General features: G+C 35.0%; 1 protein-coding gene across 13 annotated transcripts in view; it reads left to right on the top strand.

Moving 5' to 3' along the window:
• NRXN1 (neurexin 1) overlaps window positions 1-24318 on the top strand; it is a 717717-nt gene that overhangs the window by 69974 nt on the left and 623425 nt on the right. For 11 of the 13 annotated variants that reach the window (XM_026844498.1, XM_026844485.1, XM_026844493.1 and 8 more), the window contains exons 2-4: window positions 7410-7427; window positions 12145-12174; window positions 12975-12986. In XM_026844498.1, coding sequence (XP_026700299.1) covers window positions 7410-7427; window positions 12145-12174; window positions 12975-12986 — 60 coding nt within the window. The remainder of the gene's footprint in view (window positions 1-7409; window positions 7428-12144; window positions 12175-12974; window positions 12987-24318) is intronic. The other 2 variants (XM_026844487.1, XM_026844489.1) reach the window with 2 other exon arrangements.

Genomic DNA, 24318 nt, shown 5'->3' with positions numbered 1-24318 from the left:
TCTGAAAGAATATCTGGTTACTGAGTAAAATACATAGATTTACATTGTGTTTCATTTTCTGCTTGTACATGGAAATCAAAACACTGGAATGGACTGTGATTCTTTAACTCACCTTCACTTATGCAAATGATTTATTTCTTCTTCCATTATCTCTGTTATTAATATTACTAAATTCAATTATTATAAAACCTTTGATTCCTGGCTGTGGTTACTACAGCCATGACACAGATGCAAGAACGCTTGTTGCAGTGACTGATGCATATTTCTTTAAAGCACTGACATAGTGCAAGCAGGTCTGAAGTTTAGTACATCTGAGACTAGACAGACCCATTTTGGAGAAAAATAATTAAATCTAAAGAAGTGGCAAAATAAGGCCAAAGTCAAATTTCTTGGGATTGTAATATAATTAAAACCCAGTCATTTTTATGTCTACATCATGATCTCTCCCCTGAGTCAGTCCAGTCAGTTATTTAGAAGTATGGTGAAAATTACTAAAAGAAGAGGACAAGTAACTTTCCAAAAATGTCAGTTCTAGGGAGTGGCTGAGAAAAATGAAATATAAGTATCACAGATGTGCTTATCTGTTAACTACTGTGGCTCCAAAGTAGCACAAGTCTCTTCAGATTTGCAATATCTAAAAATGTGTAACAGTAAAATAAGCACAGATTAGTAACATTAAACTAAAGCAATGGTGAATGATTTCACGTTTGATACACCTGTGATCATAAACAGTAGAAAACTGATACAGGAACCAAGGAGCACAAAAAATTGTTGCCTCAGAGTATTGATTCAATTATGTCTTGATTTTGATTCTGTTTGTCATCTGTAGACAACTGGAGATGGTATTAGAAAGTATTACAGGTTGTAGAAGTAAATTGGTGTTGGGGATATTTTCCCATTGGGAACAATAGTAATGATTTATCTGAATGCTTTCTTTTCACCCATTTGAATTCTTCATGGGAAACTGTTCTCAGTGAGCTCTTTGTGCAAATGATGCAGAGATTGGTTGTGAGAAAACAGTTTATTTGAATGTTTTTGTGTTTAACAGAGTGTCAAAGTATTTGCTGCGGTTTATGCTTGGTTTCTGTTCTCATTTGAAAATTCATAGATTCATACAAGTTATGGCCAGAATGTACTGCTATGAAAGTATTAACCTGACCTATGAAACAGCAAGAGGCAGAATTTGTTCCAGTGATTCTTATACTGCAGCCCAAAAGCAATGATTGAGATACAGTTTCTGTTAGACAAAGGCTCTGTCTTCAGACCAGGGAAGAACTCCCCAGTATTCCCAATGCTTGTTTTATCTTCATTGAATATTTTAATCTTATTTTCAGTTGGAACTTTGACTCCTGATCTGAGCATTTATCTGGTTGAAAGCACCTCCAGGTATCAAGAATCTTTCTCTCGACATTGATAGTTACAGGCTGGGTTCAAGACACATCTTAATCTTGCCTTTGATGTATTCAATAGATTGAGCATCTTAAGGTTTTCATTGTAAGACATGGTTGCTGAGTTTTCTTAGGTTTTTAATGCCATGAATGACTGTGCGAAAAGTTTTTTTCTGAAACCTCTTTCATTTTTTACTTCCTTTTAATATATGAACACTGGAACTAAACACAGTAATGGTTTTAGTTATGCCACAAAAAGTAAAGCCATTTTCTATTTCTGTTCATTGTTTCTTTGCCTGTGCATTCAAGACTTGCACTGACCGCCCTTAGTTGCTGCTTCACACTAGGATCTCATCTACAGTAGCTTAACTAAAATGAGCTTGTCATTATTTAATTCTCAATGCACTTGGGATACATAGCACTGTCAAGCAAAGGTGGCCTCACCTAGAATAAATTCATGAGTGTTAATAGAATTTACAGAAGTGTATCGAATTTGGGCTGATGGCTTTGTTTTGTACCAGTTGGCAGGCATTGGAATGGGCTGCCCAGGGAGGTGGTGGTGTCCCCATCCCTGGAGGTGTTTAAGAGTTGGGTCAACATAGCGGTGAGGGATTTGGTGTAGTTGGGAACTGTCAGTGTTAGGTTAATGGTTGGACTGCATGATCTTCAAGGTCTTTTTCAACCTAGACAATTCTGTGATTCTATGATTCTGTGATTCATCTGGCAAAAAGCCTCATCCTCAACTTTGGTCAAGACAGGTCATCTGTGCTCCTGACCATATTGTACCTTTCTCCTGAGTCTCATACAGGGCATTCCAGAAAAGAAGGGATCTTCACGGAGGTGTAGATAGAAAATGGAGCTAGAACACACATAGACTCCTGTTCTTCTGAAATTTCTCCCTTCCACCAAAAAAATCAATAGAGTCCCTGTTATATTTCTACCCACTGCACTGGAAAGTCCTTTGAATGGGTCCACGCAAAGCTGTGTGGATTCTGTGAGAGGCTGTACATTGACTTCAGATCGAATAGGGCCATGTGGAAATGTAAGAACTCTTGGGATCTCTTCCCTAGGTTCTGGTGGATTTGCAGATTTTGCAGATGAATCCAAGTTCTGTTCCATAAAGCCCAGCTGTAGGAAATGCTGCTTTCCTATTTACTCCATATTCAAGCAGAAGGCTACAACAGAATCAAGGTTCTGTACTAGGTATCTTTATAAAACATTTCTAATTATTCATAATTACAGTCAATAATTTACAGTGGTTTTCAAGAGTACATTTCAAAAAATGCAACAAATCATAAAGGAATTAGTCAGATACACAGCACTTGGGAAGACCAGTGCTCATAGCCACAGATTTTCAATGTATTGCTTTAGTTCATCATTACTGAGACTATGACTGTTCATGCTTTACAACATACTAAATAACATACTTTATGTTTTCATATCTTTTCCAAATACTTTCTTTTGAACCACGTGTTAAATACAATATCTCTAACAGTTTGAGAAACTGATGGGAAAGGCTAAGTTACACTATCCAAGAGATACTGCGTGCAGTCCCATAGAAAAAGCTGCCTCTTGAAATTACATATTCCAGTACAGTATTTTTAAGTAGACAAATTTATAGAGAAATATACCTATGCATTATTCTTTGAGAAACCAAACACAAAATATCATATCTTAAATTTCTAGCCGTTGTTTTTATTGCAAGACACCTGCATAAGCTTTATTTCAGGCTATTTCCCACTACTCATACCACTGAATATCTTACGAAATTTCATAAATTATGTCGGTGGTACATTTTACCCTTCATTGTAGCTGAATGTGATTTTGCACTATAGTTTTGATGAGGAAAAGAATAAATATAAAAATGTCACTTCTAATATGTTATTTCTTATTTTATTATTTCTAGAAGGCTATTTCTGTAACTTCAAAATACTAATGTACTGTTTCATCTGTTTATCATGAAAATACTGATCTTACACAATTGTCAGGACAAATACTGTGCTCTCTGTGTGGGTAAGGTGTAAATATTCTATCAGGAGAAAAAATGTAATAGCACAAAACTTGTGGGTTTTTTTTTAAAAAATCAAGGTTTCCACGAAGCACCACCAAATATTAAAATGATTCTTGAATTAATTAAAATATCCTGTAAAAACATGATTCCCATTTTTATATCACTGAATCATAGTAATATACTAAAATAATTAGAATTGATTGGACATTTGCTGCAAAAAATACGGAGCAGATTCTGCTCTCAGCTCAGTAGGGACAGCCTGAGACAATTCATCTGAAGATAATAAGACATATTCACAGCCTGTGTGAGTCGTATAGTTCTACTGATTTCAACCATGTCACACCAGATATAAATCAACTGAATATTTAACTGTCTCAAAATGTGCAGACAACAGATTATACCAGTAGCACTGAGGGCAGAATTTGGCCAAAGGAATTAGGTTGTAAACACAGAAATTAGCAGTGCAATTCAATATTGTTGTTGTTGGGGGTGAGGAAAGGTCTAGGAAATAAGGGTTTGCAGTGGGTGAAGACCTGTGTAGTTCTTCAAGTGAGTAGCTCAGTGCAGTGTGAAAAGAGAGGACTTTTCACATCTACTAGGAGTTGCAGTGCTGAAGAGGTTACCTCTGGACAGTCGTCCGGTTGCTAGTGGAGGCTGAAAGGCTGTTCAGCTCCCCTGCTCTTGCACTGGCAGTCCCTTTTACACCCTTGTCTTTTACTTGGGCTGTGCATTGGGTAAAATTATTGGTACAACTAGCTGGTACAGAAAAGGCTACAGGCCATTTTGTGCCAATGCCTACAGCAGCTAGGAGATGGTTCTTTGGGTCTCGAAAGCCTCTGGTTCCACTGATACCAACAGAGCTACTCAGTAGACAATGAGGTTCTCTAGCGTGGATGGATGTAAATGTGAGTAAATTCAAAATTCAAACTATGGGCTGCTAAATTATCAGCAGTGACAGAAATGTGTAATACAGCTCTATTATCCTCTAGGCACATAAATTTTACACCAGTGCAACCGTAATGACATAAATACAGTTACTCCTGATTTAAATTAGGGAAATTTTGTTCCCTTCAAACTGCAAAATTAACACATTGATAGTATACATAGCTTTCAAAGAGTTTCCTTTTTTTTTAAAAAAAAAACAGTGGCTAGAGTAAGCAAATCAACAAAAAGCAAAGTGGGAATTTGGGTCTTCTGGCCTCTTGGTTTGTGCTTAGAAGAACAGGCCATACCAAGAAAAGGGGAATTAGGGAAGTCTAGGAAAGTGTGAGTGATATGGAAATATATCATCCATCACAAAAAAAGACCTTAAATAAATAATAGTGCTCAATGCTAATCTAATGTAAAAACCTTGTAAAGTACCATAAAGAAGCTGAACTATTTTTTTTTTTTTCTTGGATTGCACAACTGTTTAAGATGGTTTAACTTACCATGACTAAAACATGTGGATAAATGAATTTTCATTGCTGTTTACTAGTGTATAGGTGTTCGTCTATATACACTATTTTATTCACAGAGCAGGAATTCAACATGTTCAATTGTATTTAATTCAAAATGTTTTGATAGTTTAATTTACTATCACTTAAAAGTTTAATCAATCAGACATTTAGGGGAAGCTGCTCAACTTGTGTAAATCTTTCTGGTGACAGTCATCAAAAAAGTCATACCAATCACTGCTAAGAATAGGACCCATGACATAAAACAAAATATGCTAAACCCTGTAACAGACAAGTTTAACCATCTGACACTGCCTGTGATGTCATTTTTCAGAACTATCACTTCGACATAGGCAACAGAACCGACCTTTTGGCAAGTTCATGTGTCGGTTTTAAGTAATCATGTTAAGGTAAATACGGCCATCAAAAAGGATGTCATTACAGTATTGGTATTGCTATATATCAACACTGCAGTAACCAGGACTAGATGAAGGAGACTTAAGTTATATGACAGTTGAAATAACTATTTTTCCTTGTTTGAGTGTTTTTTTACTTAAAGAAAGGAAATTACTGTATGCAGTTAAGGGAAGAAAGCTCTTCCAGAAATGTTTAGCTATAAGTAGCTATTATTAATAGCCCAAATATCACTGTAATTTACACTGTATATAGAACATAATGTCTATATCTTGTGAAATTGGGTGCTTTTATTTTTCTCAGTGAACTTTATTCAATTTGTTGATCTTCAGGTATTTAGTCACAACAAGCATGCTGCTTTTCATATTTTTTTTTTCTTTTCAACCTCTTACTTTCCTAAATGTGTGAAACAGTACATACCCTTTGCACTTTCATAACAAACTAAAATTTCAGTCAGTGAGATTTTAGAAGTCTAATTTTAGAGTGTGTGCATGGAAAAGGTGTTTTGTAATGTCTTAAGCCAAATAACTTTATCTGGTCTGACCTGTGATTATTACAGCTGAAAACTGAGAGTTTTAAACCCTTAGTATTCATCATTTATAGTAGTTATTATCTTTAAAGTGGTAATCGTTTCCAATTATTTATTGGAATACTGTCTAGTTATGATGAGATTTTTTAGTGTTTTGTGGCATTAATTTATGAAGGCTTTTTATTTCGAAAAGGGACACATTCTGGCCGGAAATTGCTATGCTTAGGAAGTATCAGTGAGCCCAGTTCTGTGTAACTTGTTTTATTGACTCCTGGTTTACAATATATACAAATTAGTTTAGATAGCATTTCTTACTCATCACATGAAAAGGTATTTTCCTATAGGAAGACTCCTTGAGAAATGACCTGCAATGACAGAACTGGGCTTTAGCTTGCAATTGTTTCGGAGTGCTTGCTCACTAGGAAGTGCTAGAGATGGCACAAATTGCAGGATGAGATTTCCCAAGCAGAATGCTGTGTTGTCATCCTTCCCCATTTCTTTGTTGGTTTCGCACAGGCCATCTCCTTGACTTCTGTGTTGTTTTTCCTTTGTCATTTTACCTTTCCCATTTTCTCTCTCCCCAGAGATATCTTTGTACATTCTCCTATCCTCTCCTCAGTCGAAATCATAATGGACAACAGAGACATACTCCCTCAAAATCACCTATCTAGTGGAGGAGCTGAGGACTATAGAGACTAGCATGAGTACTAGGACACTGAGCCTGTTTCTTTACTTTAAATTCTGTCCACTTCATTAACTGAGGCTCAGTTCCTAGCCCCCTCTTGCTTTGTAGGCTTTAGGGGAACCTTCTTTCCTGTACCCCATATTGATGTTGAGTTGGGGATAAAAGGCCAAATTATTGCTTGTTGATATGAGTTTTTACTTATGCAAAATGCCCTTAGATCTAATCTGGGGGAAGAACCCATGCCTGAGATTTCTGTGGCCTTTGCTAGCTGTACCAGGCAGATAACTGATTTTTTTTTTTAAAGATATGCAAGTTTGTGATGCTGCCAAGTGCTGTGGGACATGATCCTACAATTCTGAGTTATTCCACCCAGTTTAAATGACAGCTTTTCCACACTGGATTTGGAGATCTGACCCAGTGCTCAGAGTGAGTGCCTCAGTAATGAGTGCAGGATCAGCAACTCTGCCTGTGGTAACATCTTCACAGCATATTCTAAAATTTAAGTTATCTTGCTCAATCTGTTTAAAATCATCTACTGCATACAGGTCATTAAGGAAAATTCAGAATGGGAAAGTAGAAGCAAATGAACTTAGAATCCTTATCACAAATGACTGATGGCTTTAAAATATATAGTTATAAAAGTCTTAGAAGATCCTGTGATTAATGACTAATAATACTTGAATTTACAAAGAGCTGCAGTAAATCCTGTACATTTTTTTTGCATTTTGGAAACAGTATTGTTTTATTTCATATCACGTAAATTTTGTTAAACAGAGGAAACACTGCTTCCTGGTGCTTTTGTTTTTCCCTCTGGTTTGTAGCAATGGAGCACTTGCATGTTGTGTTTGATGCCTTGCATGATGAAGACATGCAATGGCAAGTTCCAGTCTGCATGCTGCTTAATGAATGTTTTCCTTTTCTCTCCTTCCCTGTTATGTGCTTACAGAAGACAACTATGTGGAAGGTGGGTGCTTTCTACCTTATTTTCCTAAGCTCTTGTTTTTCCTTCTGTTTAGTGGTTTTTTTCCCTTCTGCTTAATGTTATAAAAGTGCGCATTTCATTCAGTACGGTAAGTTGCATTTATTTACACATAAAGGTATACAAGTTTATTAAATAAGTGTGATTTCTTTTTCCATACAGAACCCACGCAAAGCTCCATTTTAATTTTGGCCTTATTGGTGTAACTCCAGAATGTCCCCACTGAAACAATGGGATTTATACTCGTATGACTGATATCACCCTTCAAAATTGTTGAGGAGATTTGCAGAAGGACTGATTTATTCTCATGTTCTGTATGAAAAACAATTCAAGAAACTATTTGTTTTATTAGTGTGGAGCATAAATCCTCGTCAAAAAAAAAAAATGTAATGCATGTCAAATACCTATCTTTTAATTGCTTAGGAAAATTGAAAGTTCTTTTTTCTTTAATACTACAAATCTTGCTTACTGTAATATCCTTACAGCACAAAATTTTAGGAAAAAAGTTTTTATGTCTAACATAATGCACTCTGCCTTTTGGACATTGTGAAAGAAGCAGCATGTGAGTTTAACAATAATATTGATGTATAATTAAGTCCCCTTAAAGAAAGTATGGCACAGGGCAGTGGAAACTAAAGCACAATGCCATCTAGCCTGAATATTGGTAAGTAAGTCTATTAGATGGTAAAATATGTTGCGTGCATATATATATATCATAGTTTTAAAGGTACAGAATATGCTTCACAGATCAGTTATTGCTGGTAATCAATAATGTCTTTTCGCTTATAAGCCAAAAGGTGCCGGTACTTTTTTATGTACAAGTGCTTTTAAAAGTCTCTCCAGGCCAAATCTTTGCATAATGAATAATGAGGATCTACTTGATTATCTATTAGTTTATCTGTCTAAACTGAGCAATACCTTTATTTTTATTTTTTTTTTCAGTACTTTTAAAACTATTTTTAAATCAAGGACTTTGTAAGCTAACTCATATGGAAAGTGTCTGCCCTGGCACGACCCTGACCCAGGGTCCTGTAGTGAACCCCTGTGGGGCCTGAGATCATTCAGGATTCAAGTCACCGTGGGCCACTGCCTGCTTGTTCAGTGGCCATTTTCTAAAAAAGCCTGGAAGTATTGGTACTGCATTTCTCTATGCTACTGTATTCAAGGGCAAAGAGAGGTGCTCAGATTTAACACATACACGACGCTGTGCAATATTATTAAAATGTATGTTACCGGTAGAAGAAAGAAAATTTAAACAATTCTGATGCCTTAATTGTGTGCACTGTCATGCACATACATATCAATACAATTTCCTTTTCATATGAAATAAAAATGTATTCAGCAGCACTGGGATAGGAATTCTAACTGAAAAACATAAAAGCCTATAAATAAGCATCTAATCTTATATTTGATCTGTGCATAAAATTCTTACTGATGTCAACATGAGTCTAAAATGTGAATTAGGAACTAGATAAGGAGGTTCAGTTTCATTTCACATATTCATTTATGCACAGTAGTACAAGATAAAGCCTGGATAACAGTTAATCCAGACTTTAACTGAACCTAATTCTTAAAACTGCAACCTTAATTTTATCCCAACACAGGTCTGGATACTTATGCATACTTTAAGGTTACAAAGGATATATATGCAAAGAATGGAAGCGTAGAAATGGTGTATGCAAAGCACAATTTGGAAACCAAGATATGATATTTCATCCTTGATTTCTGTGATATCTGAGCATCTCTGCTACATAAGAAAACAGAAAGATTTAGTATTCACAGAGTTATTTTTTTTTATATTGCTGGTATGAAGAGGCTACATTTTATTCATTTTACTAAAACTATGGTAGAGCTGAACATGTTCATCTCAGGTTTACCATGTTTAAATTTTGTTTTGGCCTGTGCTCTGCATGAAACTCACATACCAAATTATGAAAATATCCTATCTTCATATCCACCCACTGTCCCATCCCGTGCCCCTTAATTCCCTCCTCTCAGAGCCAAGTTCAGTGTAAAGATGGAGCGGATCACACATGAGGCATTCCTGCTAAATCATGAATTCCTAATTCACAAAGAAAAGGCTTTCATCATTCCGCTTATGAAGTAGTGGTGCACAAATGAATACTTTCAGTGTATGCTATGCCTATACATGACTAGTTAAGGCCAGAACTTTCCATGACTAGCCATTGCAGTATTCTCTATTATAAGCAGACTGTCATTTTGAAAATCTAGCAGTGATTGCTATCATGGTTGATTTATCTGTATCATTTTAAACCACTCTGTGGATTGCACAGGTACAGTAAGAGTAATGCTTCACTCTTCCATAGCCTGCATCCATAGATTGAAAAAATATAAAATAAGGTAAGTATCATTATGTGTTTTTAGTAAGTGAGTATAAGTAACCTTACTGCTTCACAAATAAAGCAACATGCAGAGTCAAACAAAATACAGTGTCTTGAGGACTGGTACTAAATTTTTTAATTGATAGATGTTTGGTTTGAGCAGTGTTATTTTTTTTATATTCACTTGACTTCCTTTTTTAGTTGAACAGCCACTCTAAGTGACTCTTAAAATTCAAGTGGTTTCTGTGATGTTTTCAAGAGGCACTTCTGCCATTTACATTTTTTTTTTTCAAATTATATAAGAATCATGTATTTGCAACTGACCAATCTCACATATCATTTTAGCAAAAAATAGTAGCTATCAAGCAGTGGTAATCTCCTGAAGTTAGGCCTTTTGTTTAGATCCTTATAGCTGTAAAGATCATATTTAAATGCAAGCTACTAAACCTTCTTTGCATTCACCTAGGAGACATGACAGCGATTTGCTCTATACCTTCTAAAAGTTGAAACAGTTACATAAAGTAGCTGCTGAAAAGTCACAATTATATTAAAGAAAAAGGTGTGTAATGTTCAACTAGTTCCACCTTCCCTCTATCAAATACAGTTAAGGTGAAGTCAAAAGTCTGAGATTTCTTACTATATTTGCTACCACAAAAAGTTAAAAGCCAAAAGTCAAGTTAAGTAATCACATGAAAAGACTACTGCTTCCAAAAGGCCATGCAGCAAGGGATCCAAGCAAGGATGTTCAACACTAAAAGACTGAAGCTTGACTGTGGGTTTTATACTTCACGTATTCAGCATGCCTCTCTTGCAGCAACATTTGCAGAGAAAGCACACGTCTGAAAACATTTCTGCTCTGTTTCACAAGCTGTGAACTGCAGCACAGCTGTGTGATGTTTCCCAAGCAATGCTTATGTAGGTATCCCTTCAGGATCACACTCAGCTTTCATTTATGTTGCTGTAAACCCCAGGTAATCCCACCAGATGCAGGGCGCTGCATTTGGGAGCTTAATCTGTTGCACAAGAGACTGGGCACATCAGGACTTTCAGTTTAACTACAACTCTAAAAAAGGTGACAGTAAAAAGCACTAATTCAGCACAACCATTATTAGTCTGTTTGGAACTTGATATTTGGAACAGATATGAAACCTTTAGGACTGATTACAGTTGGGAGTATCTTCTTTGAACTCCCCTCAAATACTGTGAGTCATTTGTGCACCTAATTTTCTTTGTGAATTACAAATCACAGGAACTCTCTAGGAAGCCTGCTTTCCAATAAAGAGCAGGATATTTTATTGCACACCTTCTTTGTGTGAATTAATTTTAATTAATTGCAAATAAGAAAACAGTGTATCACTTTTTGTAGTTGTTGGAGAAGAGGAGCCCGTTTAACACATGCATGATTAATAACTTCTAAAAATGGATCCTAAACCAGATAAACTCAACAAGAATAAGCCTGGTTTTTAAAGCAGAATAAAATGTGAAAAATCTTCATATTTCTAGAAATTTTTTCTCCCTACATCACATTATTCTCAATGAGAATATAAGTATCATTTTATTATCATGAATTTAAAAAGCTGAATATTTTTGGTTAAAGAGTAAAGAAGTTTGGCTCTGGTTGAGTGATTATCATTATGGACATCTGTTTTGAAATGTCACTAGACCTACACTGGTATGATTGGATTTAATCTCACAATACAAATATAAAGCAAAATCTATTTCTCACAGATTTATGAATTAGCTTCAGAAGCTGTCACTTAAATTTTCTTTATTGCTATATATTTTATTGCATATGTAATAATTTGCCTTCTCTGGAACAAATTCATTCTACTGTCACATTTCACACAAATAAGGAGACATCCCTTGCATTATCATTTCAATGTGATGAAGAAATTTTATTTAAATACCTGAAATGCTCATTTTTATGAGGGGAAAAAGATCAGACCCAGCCCATTTTTCAGGTTTACACTTCTCCAGGTTTTTAACATCATTTCACATGTAGAGGACAGGAAGTCCTCCCAGCAAAGTGTTCAAAACTATATAATTAAAATACAATAAAGACAGATGTAATATTAAAGGAATTGGTTGGATTTGAAAGCATTTTATTATTTTCTGTCATTGCAACTACTGCACAGAAGAAATACACAATAAAACAGCACCCAGTGTTTGAACTGCAGCTCTGTTACTCGTAGCCCAAAGCATTCCAACCAGTGGTTGAAAAATGCTCTTTGATTTCCCTCTGTGATACAGACATCTCATAGGAAACAGATGCCTGTCACAAAACATTTTTGTCACTGTGACAACACCACCTTCCCGTGCTCCCTTGTTCATTGCTGACTGTGCTCTTGTTTCCCTTCAAGGTCTGGCGCACCTGATGATGGGCGACCAAGGTATGGGCTCTGTTCCTTTTCCACTCTGCTTTCATTGTTTCTTCTTGTTCTGTAGCTGCTTTGAATCCATCACTGCAAACGATGGGCAAATGCTTGAAAGCTGTCTTTGGCTGCAAATAAACACATGGTTTTAGTCACATCTTTTCTTATTTCATTATTATTATTTTTGTTTGCTCCGAAAGCTTTTGTCCTTCCTGCCTCCTCAACTCCCCCTCTTGCAATACAATAGCTGAAAAGAGGTGAGAGAAATAAGAAGGTGATTAAGAAAATTTCATGTATTTATCAGAAAATACAATTACGGGTGATTCTATAAAAGATAAACGAAGCACAAGAGCACTCTTCAGATAGCTCCTGAAAGAAGACACTCATCTTGTCACATTGTACACATTGAAGAGTCCATTTACATTAATGCATGGCTGATTGGAAATGTGCAGAAAGCACCTGCTCCTGGCTTCTGGAATGCTGAGAGTACAATTTTGCAACCTGATGAAATCAGTGATTTTTTTTTCTCCTAACCCATTGTCCATGTTACTTTCGTGTCACTCTTTCTTATCTAAGCATGGGTTATTTCTGTGTTTCTCTGCATGTACATGATTGGAAAAAAAATAAACTAAATCCCTAATATAACAGATTGCATCTCCATTTGTCTCCAGACACTTACCTTATACTTTGTCTCTTCATGTTCAGATACTATTGCATTTACATATACTCATGACTCTTATTGTTGTTTCTCTCCTCTTCTTTATTCTCTTTTTGTCTGGAAATGCTTTCTTCATGGAACCATTTCACCAAATCCATAGGTAAAAGTAAAGGTATTACATGATATTCTTTATTTTTGAATGCCATCAGTATACTTTAATGTATGTATAAGTATTGCAAATAAATGTAAATCTTTTTGCACTAATAACATGAGGTAGGTATATTTTTAAAGTAAATATGTCACGGATATCAAGGTAAGAAGTATCCTAAAGTACAGGCTGACCTTTTTTAAAGTTTGTCTCCTGGTTTTGTGAGAGATGTAAAGCTTTGGCAGTGATAAAAGAGGCTACAGTTATAGAAAGCATTCAGGATGAAATAACAGCCACGTTTTGAGGTATGCATTTTTCTGTTCTCAAAGAATTGTAGTCTAAACCACCAGGCACAGAAAAAAACACGATGTTGTTCAACAGAGACTCTCTGGAGATAATCTGTCCAGGGCCAGTCCACAGCTTGATGTAAGTTTTAAATCTGAATAGCACTGACTTCAGCAAGTCTCTGCTATCAGCTGACCCCATTTGCCCTGAGATTTTCCTTGAATATTAATCACTTTGATTATATCTGAGACAAGAATTGGAGAAAGAAATGAGGAAGAATGAACGCCAAAGAGAAGTATGGGGTTTATTTAAGATTTTTTTACTCTTTTTTCTTTATGTAAAGAGCACCAGCCATGTTTACTTTCTCCTGGAGGAATCGTGTGCAGTAGGGTCAAGACTTTTCCTGTATAAATAAACATCGGGTTTTGCTACAAGGATACTTGTTCACAGATGTCATGTAAATATATTTTTATGATAATAAGATGGTCATTAAAAGGCATTAAATCTGTGTTTCGTATGATGAATCATACAGTTCTATTCATCTTAAGCATTTGTCAGGATGTGCCTACTCTTGGTATAAATCAGAAATCCAGTCTACATGGTCATACTTTGCTAACTAGTTAAATTAGAAACAACCTTGCAGGTTCCTTGTTGTTCCTTAGCGGCTGATTTAGTGATACCACACCTAGAAAGTTCATGTGGTGCGAAGACTGTAATTACAGACCTGTGGTGTCTCATTCTTCTTCATATCAGACTCTCTGGAGAGACTGCGTACCTGGTTATAGGTGGGATAGTATTTAAAGGGTTGTGTATGTTCTGGAGCTGCAAATCTCCTTTCTTCAGAGAAGTTTTAAGCAAGCAGAATGAAAAAATGTCTACTGATTTCTTTGTTTTATAGGTTTGTTTTGTTTGTTGGATGGCTGATCCTTCTTGTGTTTTTCTTAAGAGTACCTTGCATGAATAACTTCCTTTTTACTTATTACTATCTTATTCCTTAATGGTAGATGTCTTGGGTGGAGTTACCTCAAAATGACATTTTATAGTAACAGAACCTTGACATTATAGATCATTTTTATTAAGTAATTCTTTTTTTAGATTATTCTATGTGTAGAATACATGAGGTAGTATGTACAACACTGAAGGGGTTTTTGTATAAAAAGATGAAAACATAAATATTATTAATATATATTATGTTTAGTTGTTGATCTGGAAATCAGATTTTAGAAAAACAAAAACTTTGCAAGTACTGTGCAATAGTTAGATATTTATATTTTTATTTTAAAAGTTTTAACAATTACGGTCACCAAAAAATTACCTTGGATATATTAGCTACATTTACAGTTTAAGGATGTGCCATGTGACATAATTTAAACACCAGTCACCAGTCATCTAATCATTCAACTACATTTTTCTTTCACATTTTAATTTTTTATTATGGTAACTCTTTTGATAATCACAATACTTCTTCTGTCAATATAATGGTGTATATTTGTTCAAATGGATGGAAAGGGTTTATATGTATACAAACTCCAGCTCCTTGTAACAGAAAATATCCCTCGATATCGAACCATATCCTCAACCAGGGGAAAATTGCCTCATTTTGTTGACTATCCTGAAACTACACTAATATCATCTATTGAAACATGTGACCTTGAAATAGTTGTGATAATGCACATTCTTAACACATGGCAATACAGCAAAGTAGGAGGGTGATGGAAAGGAATGAAGGGACAAAGGAGGAGCTCAGCACTGAATTCATTTGCACCTATTTCAATCTTTCATTATAAGTTCAATTCCTTTAGAGGTGGGTAAGGTCAGTAACAAAAGTGATTGCAAAATTCTAAGTGATTACATAATGAATTAATCTTATTTTGGAAATATAAGCAACAAAAAACTTTGAAGATGCTTTACTATGTAACTTGCCCTGAAGAGTATTAATGGCTGAAGTATCACCATCTTCTTTAATTGTGTAGATATTCTTTGGGATACTGGGAAAGGAAAAAACCTTGATGTGTCTTTAGAATTAGGACAGGATGTTGACAGGCAGGGACCTGGTGGTGACAGACGAAGCAGGGGTGGTGACAGACGAAGCACAACCTTCCCAAGTGGCCAAGCAATACAAAATCCGGTATGATCTCACTGGATGCACCTGCTATTTGTCATTGAGTTGTAAAGATAATTTGAGATACTCTGGATGGTTTCCCCACAAAGTTTTTGTTGAAGCTTTATCAACATTAACAAAGCTGACACAGTCCCTTAAAGAAAGGCAGAAGCAAATCTCAGATGTCATGGTGCTGACATCTGTCAGTACTCAAGGTCATATAACTTCATCTATGTACAAAACCAGCTGACCTAAAGGAGGATGCAATTTAAAGCCAAGACCCTACATAGAAGTTTGTCCCATAACTTTAGAGCTATACAAAATTTGTTTTGTTTCCTGATCCATTACTCCTTGTAGATGCTAAGCCTAATTCTAGGAAGAGACACAAGCTTTTTTAGTTGTACTGGCATTCATTTCTTTTCTGATAAGCATCATATATGTTCAGAAATACTTAGGAATTCTGTTTTTTTTTCCCTTGGAAATCATCTACCTTTAGACAACTTTGGCAGCAGTGTTGTCACAGCTGTGGTGGTGAAAAGACGTATGCAAGGTAAGGTTTGTAAATGGGGTTCATGTTTTTTATTAGACCACTTGAATATGCTACTCGGAGCAATTGTTTGAATTTGAATCAAACCTTGAAACCTGCTGCTCATAACAGACATTGAAAAGGATATTTTTTCCCCAAATTTGTGCAAAAACAAATCTGTACTCAGACAATTTTTGTCTACTTTTTCCAAGTATTGTAGGTGGTCTAATAAAACTACCATTTGCACCTATAGGCCTTACCTCGTCAAAATTTAGTACCTCTCAGATTTCCCATGCAGAATTATTTTGTGATGTATAGTAATATAGCAAAGATTACATGTTGACTAATGTAAATCAGTCTTTTTTTTTTTTTTTTTTATTTCTCTCTCCTCCTTTTCATTTTCTGTTGTTGAACAATGAAAGGGATTTATAATTCAGTTACTATAACGTAGTGACATATATTACTTCCTTTTTATATTGCAGTTCTCTTAAGCCCATACATATTTTTACCTATAGTTTATTTCTATGTAAATAACCTACTTTTGACTATATATATTACTCATTCTATACCTAAACACTATGTTCATACTTCTGTTCTATTACTTTAGAGATTATGTGCAGCTTTAAATCGTACGTGAGTCACTCAGGTCCATAAGAAACTATTAAATGATATCTAGCTGAGCAATAACTGTTTCTACTGAAAGATTGATAGTACAACTGCAATTTATTGTATGAGATTACAGGCTTTTTATGTGCTGGTATTTGGTATACTGTGTATAAATGCTGAAGACTCCAGAATGTCAATTTATGTATGTCTCAACTTCCTTACCAAAAGAGGGAAAGTTTTGTATTGCACAAGCTATCTCACAATATCTGTAAAATGAAAGTGATGCCATTAATTTATTATCAGTCACACAATTCAGTTGACAACAGGAAAAATAGGACACTGAAAAGTAATTTAAATAAATCTTTAAACAATCATGAGTATTAAAATGGTATGTTATAGCTAAGTAATTATGTAGTGCTCGTGTCACGCAACACAATTATCACCTTGTGTCAGTAACCTCCCCTCACACCAAATTATGTGGAATATAGTTGTTAACCTCAATGCAACCAGCAGTTCATCTTATTGTGATGACTTTCATTTTTGCTCTGTTTTCAAAGAACTAAAATAGCTTTGGCCTCTTAGTCTCTCTGATCCTCCTGGGATTGTTGAAAAGCCTATCCTCATCTGCTTTTGTGTGTGCTGCTTCAACATGGGTTTGAAAGCCATGCATACTCCAGCCTTCCTCAACCTGAGCCACCAGTAGTCCAGAAGCCGTGTAAATGCTTTGGTACAGCACTGAGCTCTAGCACAGCTTATTATTTTTTGCTCTGTGCCCTGTTGACATGGATTCAGTTACATGCCTTCTCAACTGCAGCTGGCTTTTGCCTGTCACGTGCATAACATTGACAGACGGCTTTCTTGACTCTCTGTACTTGATCACATAGTTATATATCCTAGGTGATAGCAGCTTATTTGAAAGACTCAATGCTAGAATTGAACTGATTTAATTTAGGAGTTTTACACAGAATGGGATTGCCAAACTCAGCTAACTGAAATTATTTCTAAGTGACATTACAGCAGAAGAACTGATAACCTACATTTTCCCACTCAATCTCATAGTTCCTTCTACTGATAAAAAAGAACAAATCAATAACTTTTAAAAATTTAGCCTCCATTTAACAGGTCTCAAACATTCTTAATCCTGTATAATTATCAAAATGATCAGCACAAGAATTTAAAAAAAATAATCTATCAAAAATTCACCTGATTTTTTAAAATGAGAATTAGCTTTTAAAAAAAAAATTAAGAAACTTTAAATATAAAGCTCTTCAAACTGCTCCAAAGAGCAGGAATTACACATCATATCAGTTCTATAGTGATTTTTTTTTTCTAAAGAGCCTCATAAGTAGAGTTAATAGTGGCTGATGTTCACCAAAAATATTGCAATTTAATTCCTGTATGTATCCCATGCACCTATGCCTACACATATATGTTCCAATAAGTATTTATACTATCTTTACATTTTATGATTAATCTGTTCAAATTTTTGTTCGATATCATAATGAACTGTACATTAAATTATTTAATTAGAAGGGTGGTGTCTTTGTGTATTTAAAATTGTGGTGCATTGAAGCAAATAATTTACTTGCACTTCAGTGTGTGATACCTAGCAAGCCTAGAATATGGCATTTGGAGCTGCAAATTTGTCTTTACATTGAAATGTGAACAATTAGTGTTTTCTAAGGAGAAAAAATGCATCAGAATGTGACTTTTGAAGAAGTTTTCTGTCTGAAATACATGGCTCAGCAGAAATCAATCAACATCAGGACCAGAAATGCAAATTCTGCCTTGAGATGCATATGGCCCAAATTAGGAAATTTAGAAAGCTGATTCCCGATTAGCAGTATGAAAAGAAATTGTAAGGACCTGCCATAAATATGAAGAAAACTATATGAAGGGGAACACATTTATTTTAGAACTGTTCTTTTTCTGACACAAGTCACTACATGATAATGTCCAATCCGTGCCATGAGTTCTAGCACCTTTCTACCACCAAAATAAAACATTTACCATATTCTGAATCATTCTGATGTCACTCAAAATTATCATGTGTCATATATACATACATATATATATATATACATGCATATATATATATATATATATATATATAATCATAGGTCTTCTGTGGCTTCAGAGGAAAGAAATGTGGAATTGTGAGGGATTTTACATTAAAAAATTGTTATATTTGCTAAAGTGTAGATTTCTTCTGGCTCCAAAAAAATTTGTAGTATAAGATAATGCGTGTTTAAGATTTTGGCTTCCTCAACACTAGGCTCCACTTCTGAGCATAGATTTCTCCAGAAAATGGGTATGCTGACAGCCTTTCAAAATAATATTAAAGCTCTTTCAAGATAAAGGATGTATATTTCAGGCCAAAAAGTAGGTGGGGATTTATTGGGGATGGAAAACAGTAAAGCTGTCACTCTGAAGAGGTTAAAAAAAATAAAATAAAATAAAATAAAATAAAATAAAATAAAATAAAATAAAATAAAATAAAATAAAATAAATAAAAATTGAGCAGGTAAGCAATGAAGAAATAGGAAAACTAGGCACTTCTTCCTTAAAGCAAACATTTCTTTTTAAGTATATATAAATATACATAGCAAATAAGAAGTAAAAGCTGTGGTGATCTGTATCTTTTTCACACAGTGAAATGCCATGAGAGTTTCATACAACTTTCATAGGCATTTCCAATGAAACAGATTTCAGAGAAGTGTATTTCTTGGATATCCCATAGAATACCCTGGAACCTTCTCCTTCACACCTTCTTTTAGTATCTGATGACATTACTGAGCCAAATACATTGTTAGAGTGACACTAAGGATTACAGTTTCACTCTAGGGTTGCACTACAGCTAAGATTTTCCTAGGATGAAATTCAGTCCTTGAAATCTACAAGAGCAGCTAAACAAATCAGCCCAACAGACTCCAATTTCTATTCTTTCAGTGAAAACCAAAAGTACTTGGAGATTATTGTACGTCTCACAGTAGAAGTCTCGACTGAGTATTAACATTAATCCAACCAGAATCACGCTCAGTGAGTTCACCAATTAAGTGGAAGGAAGTCAGAGCCCTAAGGAGGAGTACTGGGAAACAACTCTAAGATTTGTCTACATGCAAACTTACAAAATTCAGGAGTAAACCTATCACAATTTCTAAAGAAACTAAATTTAATGAAAGTGAAGGATTCTTAAGAAAATGTGGACTATACTGTCTAAATGCACATCATAATGACATTTTTCCACCAAGAATGACTCCCTTCAAAAGAAATGAAAAAGATACTTAAATAGCCTGGTCAGAATTGATTGGTTATGTAGAAGTAAGAATGCCGTGTCAAAATCTTAAACCTACTACTACAGTAGTTTTATAAGGCTGTAATAATATGCCAAGCTACTTAGAAACAACAAAAAAAAATGAATTATCCCATCTCCTTTAAAATATTTTAATACTAGTATCACTGATAATAGTAATATATCTCTTTCTTGATATTCAAAGCCTTTTATAACCCTGTCATTCTTAATTGCTTGAAGGTAGCTTTCTGTCTTTACTTCAGGGACTACCCAGAGCAATTAAGGATTAGTAGAACAGTGAAACTGTGCAATGAATTGGGAAATTCAGGAGCACAAAGGAGAAAACCTTCATAGGAACTGAGTATGGACCGTGGACTTTCCTATGAAATTCTACCTTCACCATTCTCTCAATGATTTTCATACAAACCAACCTGTTACCAAATATCTTTTTTCCAGACTTGGGAGGTAATTAAAGCAATTGAATCTCTTCATTGGTTTCTCTTACTCCAATAAAAGAAATAATTTTTTTCCTCACATACCTCATCTATATTTGTGGAGTTTTTTTTCTGTCGGTACCTACTTACACTAATTTTCCAATCAGCACACCATTTAATTTAAAGGCTGTTTTTGTTACTTGCTAATGTGACTTAGAGATTCTGGTGTATTTTTTTTTTTGCCTGCTTAAAGTAGATATTTGTTCCTTGAAGGAGGGAAAACATCTGGACTGATTCACTGGCATCTTCTCTAAATCTGTATAGATGTAACCTTGGATAAAAAGAGGCTACTAAAGAAACTGATAGACCATACCTGGCACTGCTAACATCACAGCATTGATTTGAGTAGCCTCTTTATATTGGGGGTGGGAGGAAATGAAAGCAGCTGGGTCAAATCCCTTTCATCTGCCTTTGCATATTCTTCAGAGGGGAGTCTGCCCAGAAAGCAAAATTCAATAGTAAGCGAGTATAAGTCTGTAATTTTTTCACTGGAGTTACTCTTACTTAATAGGCTTGTTCTGTGTTTTATATCATCAGCTATTTTCAGGAGAGTATCTTCCCAAAGGGAAGGAGACTAAATATCTTTCTGTGACCATTAATATTCTGCTTCTGAAGAATAACTGCTAGCTGAAACCCTAAGAGATTGATTCCTGATGCCAGCTACATTGGTAATTATGTGACCCCACACCCACCCACCAGTAAAATCTCTCTCTAGGATTAAAAATTAGAAATAATTTACCTGATTTCCCACTTCATTGAACTTGAGTATCTTTATTAGGAAGAACTTGGGTTATATCAAAAGGATGCTAGATAAGTGCTTTCCATCTCAGAGAAAGGGCATTGCAGATATTTTGCTGATGATACTAGCTGGTCTTTTGATTTTCTCAATTAAGGGCTCTGCTTAACAACTTGGTTTTACAAGGTACCATGCTTAGTATTTGCACAAGTCCATATCTTTCAAAAAATCAACAAGCTCAGTGACTGGCAAATCACCTTTGAAAACCATTTTTGCATGCATATGAGATAATGTTGTGATTTTACTACTGATCCTTGTGCAAAACAAAGCGTAAATTAGTTTTAGAGCCAAATGCCTCTTTGACAATGCTGTTTTCACTATGAATAGATGTGTCATTTCAATTAATATTTTATATTAGTTGTATTAACTGCAGCTACTGACAAGTTGTTACATAGTTTTCATTTTTAGAGGAGTTTTTTGGGTGTAATTATATTGAACTGTAACACTAGCATACGTTTACATCATCACAAAGATGATGTGAGCCTTCAAAAAATTCTGATTTTATTTTAATTTAATCTTCATATACCTGAACACTCCCAGATCATTGTGGTACAAATACTGAACTGGTGCTCTGATTTTACCTTAATACTTGTGCAAACTATAAATTTTTCAGGTATACCTCAAGGCACTTACATCATTATGAACCTTCAAATATATGTAAATACAGCTGTGATGGTGTCAGTCATGAACTGATTTTTTGGTGCCCTTGGCAGACTTTTTAGCTGTATAGTTCTCTGTAATAAATTATTCAAATGAGGATACTGTCTGTGACTGTAACTGCATTATAAGGTTTGGAAGAAAATTTAGACTTCAGAAAAGAATCATATACAAGTATCTAAGTGCAAGATTGGAGCAACAAAGGTAAACTTGGAAATTGGTAATTTTATATGATTCTTGTACAACATATTTATCTGTATAGAATTGGTATGTTCATACATATCCATACATCCTATATTAGAGGAAAAGATCTATGGCAAATCTATATTCTGAACATTACATAAAGCCACCCGAGTCCCACTGTTAGTCTATGGTCACAGCAGACTATCCTCAGAGCAAAGAAGGGAGCTGTTTAGACTACTGTGAAGAGGATATATTCCTGTACTCCTTTTGAAAATATTGAGAAGCACTGAATACATAGAGTAAAACAGAGTAAGTCATTTGCAATTGTAAAGGACAAATTCCTCAACAATTTTTAATGGCATATACACATTTAACATACATGCATTGTAGCTGCATTCAGGACATAGGCACATACACGGATTAATAAAAATGCCCTGAAACCATTCAGTTCTGCTATGCTTCATGAGTTTAACTCTCAGAAATGCCTCTTTCTCAAGTTTTCTATAATGACAAAGATATAATAAAAATGACTGCCATGTCTGCTTTGAGGAATCAGTATTATGTGTCATTTATTCTCTCTTCCAGGAAAACACATGTATTTGATATTTTTTCATTTTTCTAAAATAGGTGAGAGAGTTATGCCCTGCAGTGTCCCTGAAATTGATGGTCTTGTTAAATAAACAGGGTTTTGAAAGTTCTTCATTTATTGAGCTGTTATAAAAGTAATACAAAAGTGTAATTACTTTCCTTTTCAGAACACCTAGAAGATCTTTATATCAGCCCTATAGCTTTTAATAAGTACATATAACTCTCAGAAATGTACATATATCTAGGTCATGCTAATTACGTACCTCAGGAGGCAAGAATGTGCCTATACTTCTCTACCTAGTTGTCATACTCTTGAGACCCAAGTCAGAAGAGAAGGCTTCAGAAGGTCTAAAAATACATTTCCTAGGTTTTTAGCCATTAAACTGCTTAAAGAGGAGGTCTCTTGCATAGTAACTGACAGCCTGTAATTTGTATTATGCAGGAAATAAGACTAGATAATCAAAAACAACTCTTCTGGCCTCGAAGCCTATGTATCACACATAATAGAGAAATTACTGTGGTAAGATGTAGGAAAATTGTCAGACTATAAAAAGAGCCACTTCGGTTTTATTTTACTAGGAATAATTTTATCGTATTTCATGTGTAGATGGAATTATGTATCAATGAGTCACCCAAAACACCAAGTCAAGACCTAATACTCTTTATGGACTAACTGGAAAAAACATTCCCTTAAGTCAGAATGTAACATGAAAACTGAAACATGGTCATGGGAAAACCTCAAACATGTATGGAAGTGTGAATCAAAAGGACATTAATCTTTCTCAAAGCTCAACATTTTGCTGTGATCATTTATTTTGAATACTTTAAATTGAATGCTACAGTTAACCATTCTCGTTTTCAGGAATGTTATGCCATTCAGTATTTTTATTTCATACAGACTCTCATAACACATCCACAGCAGGGTATAGGTGTCTTCCAGTTATACAGGAAGAAATGAGGTTACCATGTTATACACTGATTGCTACACCAGATACACCTGGGCAAAACATTTTTGTGAATTATTTGTGCAGTAAAACCGGACCTGTTCATTTTTGCTCTTTGATACAGGGAAAAATCCTTGTGCAAAAGATGACAAATACAATGAGGAACAGAAATTGTGATGTTATTCAGAAGATTTTATAAAACGGAGGCTAAAGCAATCCCATAAGAGTGCTCTGAATGAGGCAGAAGAAAGTTTCAAACTCCTAAAACCCAGAGTTTTAATTTAAAGACTGAACCCAGTGTTCTAATATTTAGTTTCTCTTTGAACCTCACCATTCAAATATATATTCACTGTGAGTTAAGTAGTCTTCGTTATTTGCAATATGCTCACACAAAAGAAGAGGATGGAATCATAGACTACTTCAGTGAAGGACTTATTATTCAGAATTATCTTTATTCATGAAGACTTCAAATACTTTCTTAATCTTCAGTTTTACTGTAGCCAGGAAAAGATCCTGTTATTTGCTAAAATTCAAGAAGACAAATGGGAGTTTGTAATTTCTCCCTGAACATATGAAAAAATGGTGTGTGTGTGTGTGTGTGTGTGTGTGTGTGTGTGTGTATTCAATGAAGTTAGGAAATCTCTAGCTTAAAAGAATTCCAAACTTTTCCCTGATAATACATGTTGGCTACCAGAGAGAAGGAGGATAGCCAATTGTTGAGGTATATCTTCTATGCATCATTCCTAATGTTCAATTTCACACCTTATAGACAAACAGACATTGGGTTATTGACATCCTGTTACTGATTGATTATTTATTAATACATGTGAAATATATGTACAAACAGCTGAATATGGGCCACTGGGGAGAATACATTAGCACAT

Source organism: Athene cunicularia, assembly GCF_003259725.1.
Source record: "Athene cunicularia isolate RWA chromosome 3 unlocalized genomic scaffold, athCun1 chr3_part1, whole genome shotgun sequence".
Classification (NCBI taxonomy): Eukaryota; Metazoa; Chordata; class Aves; order Strigiformes; family Strigidae; genus Athene; species Athene cunicularia.
Note: the sequence above shows the minus strand (reverse complement) of the source record. Positions and strands in the feature narration are given on the sequence as shown.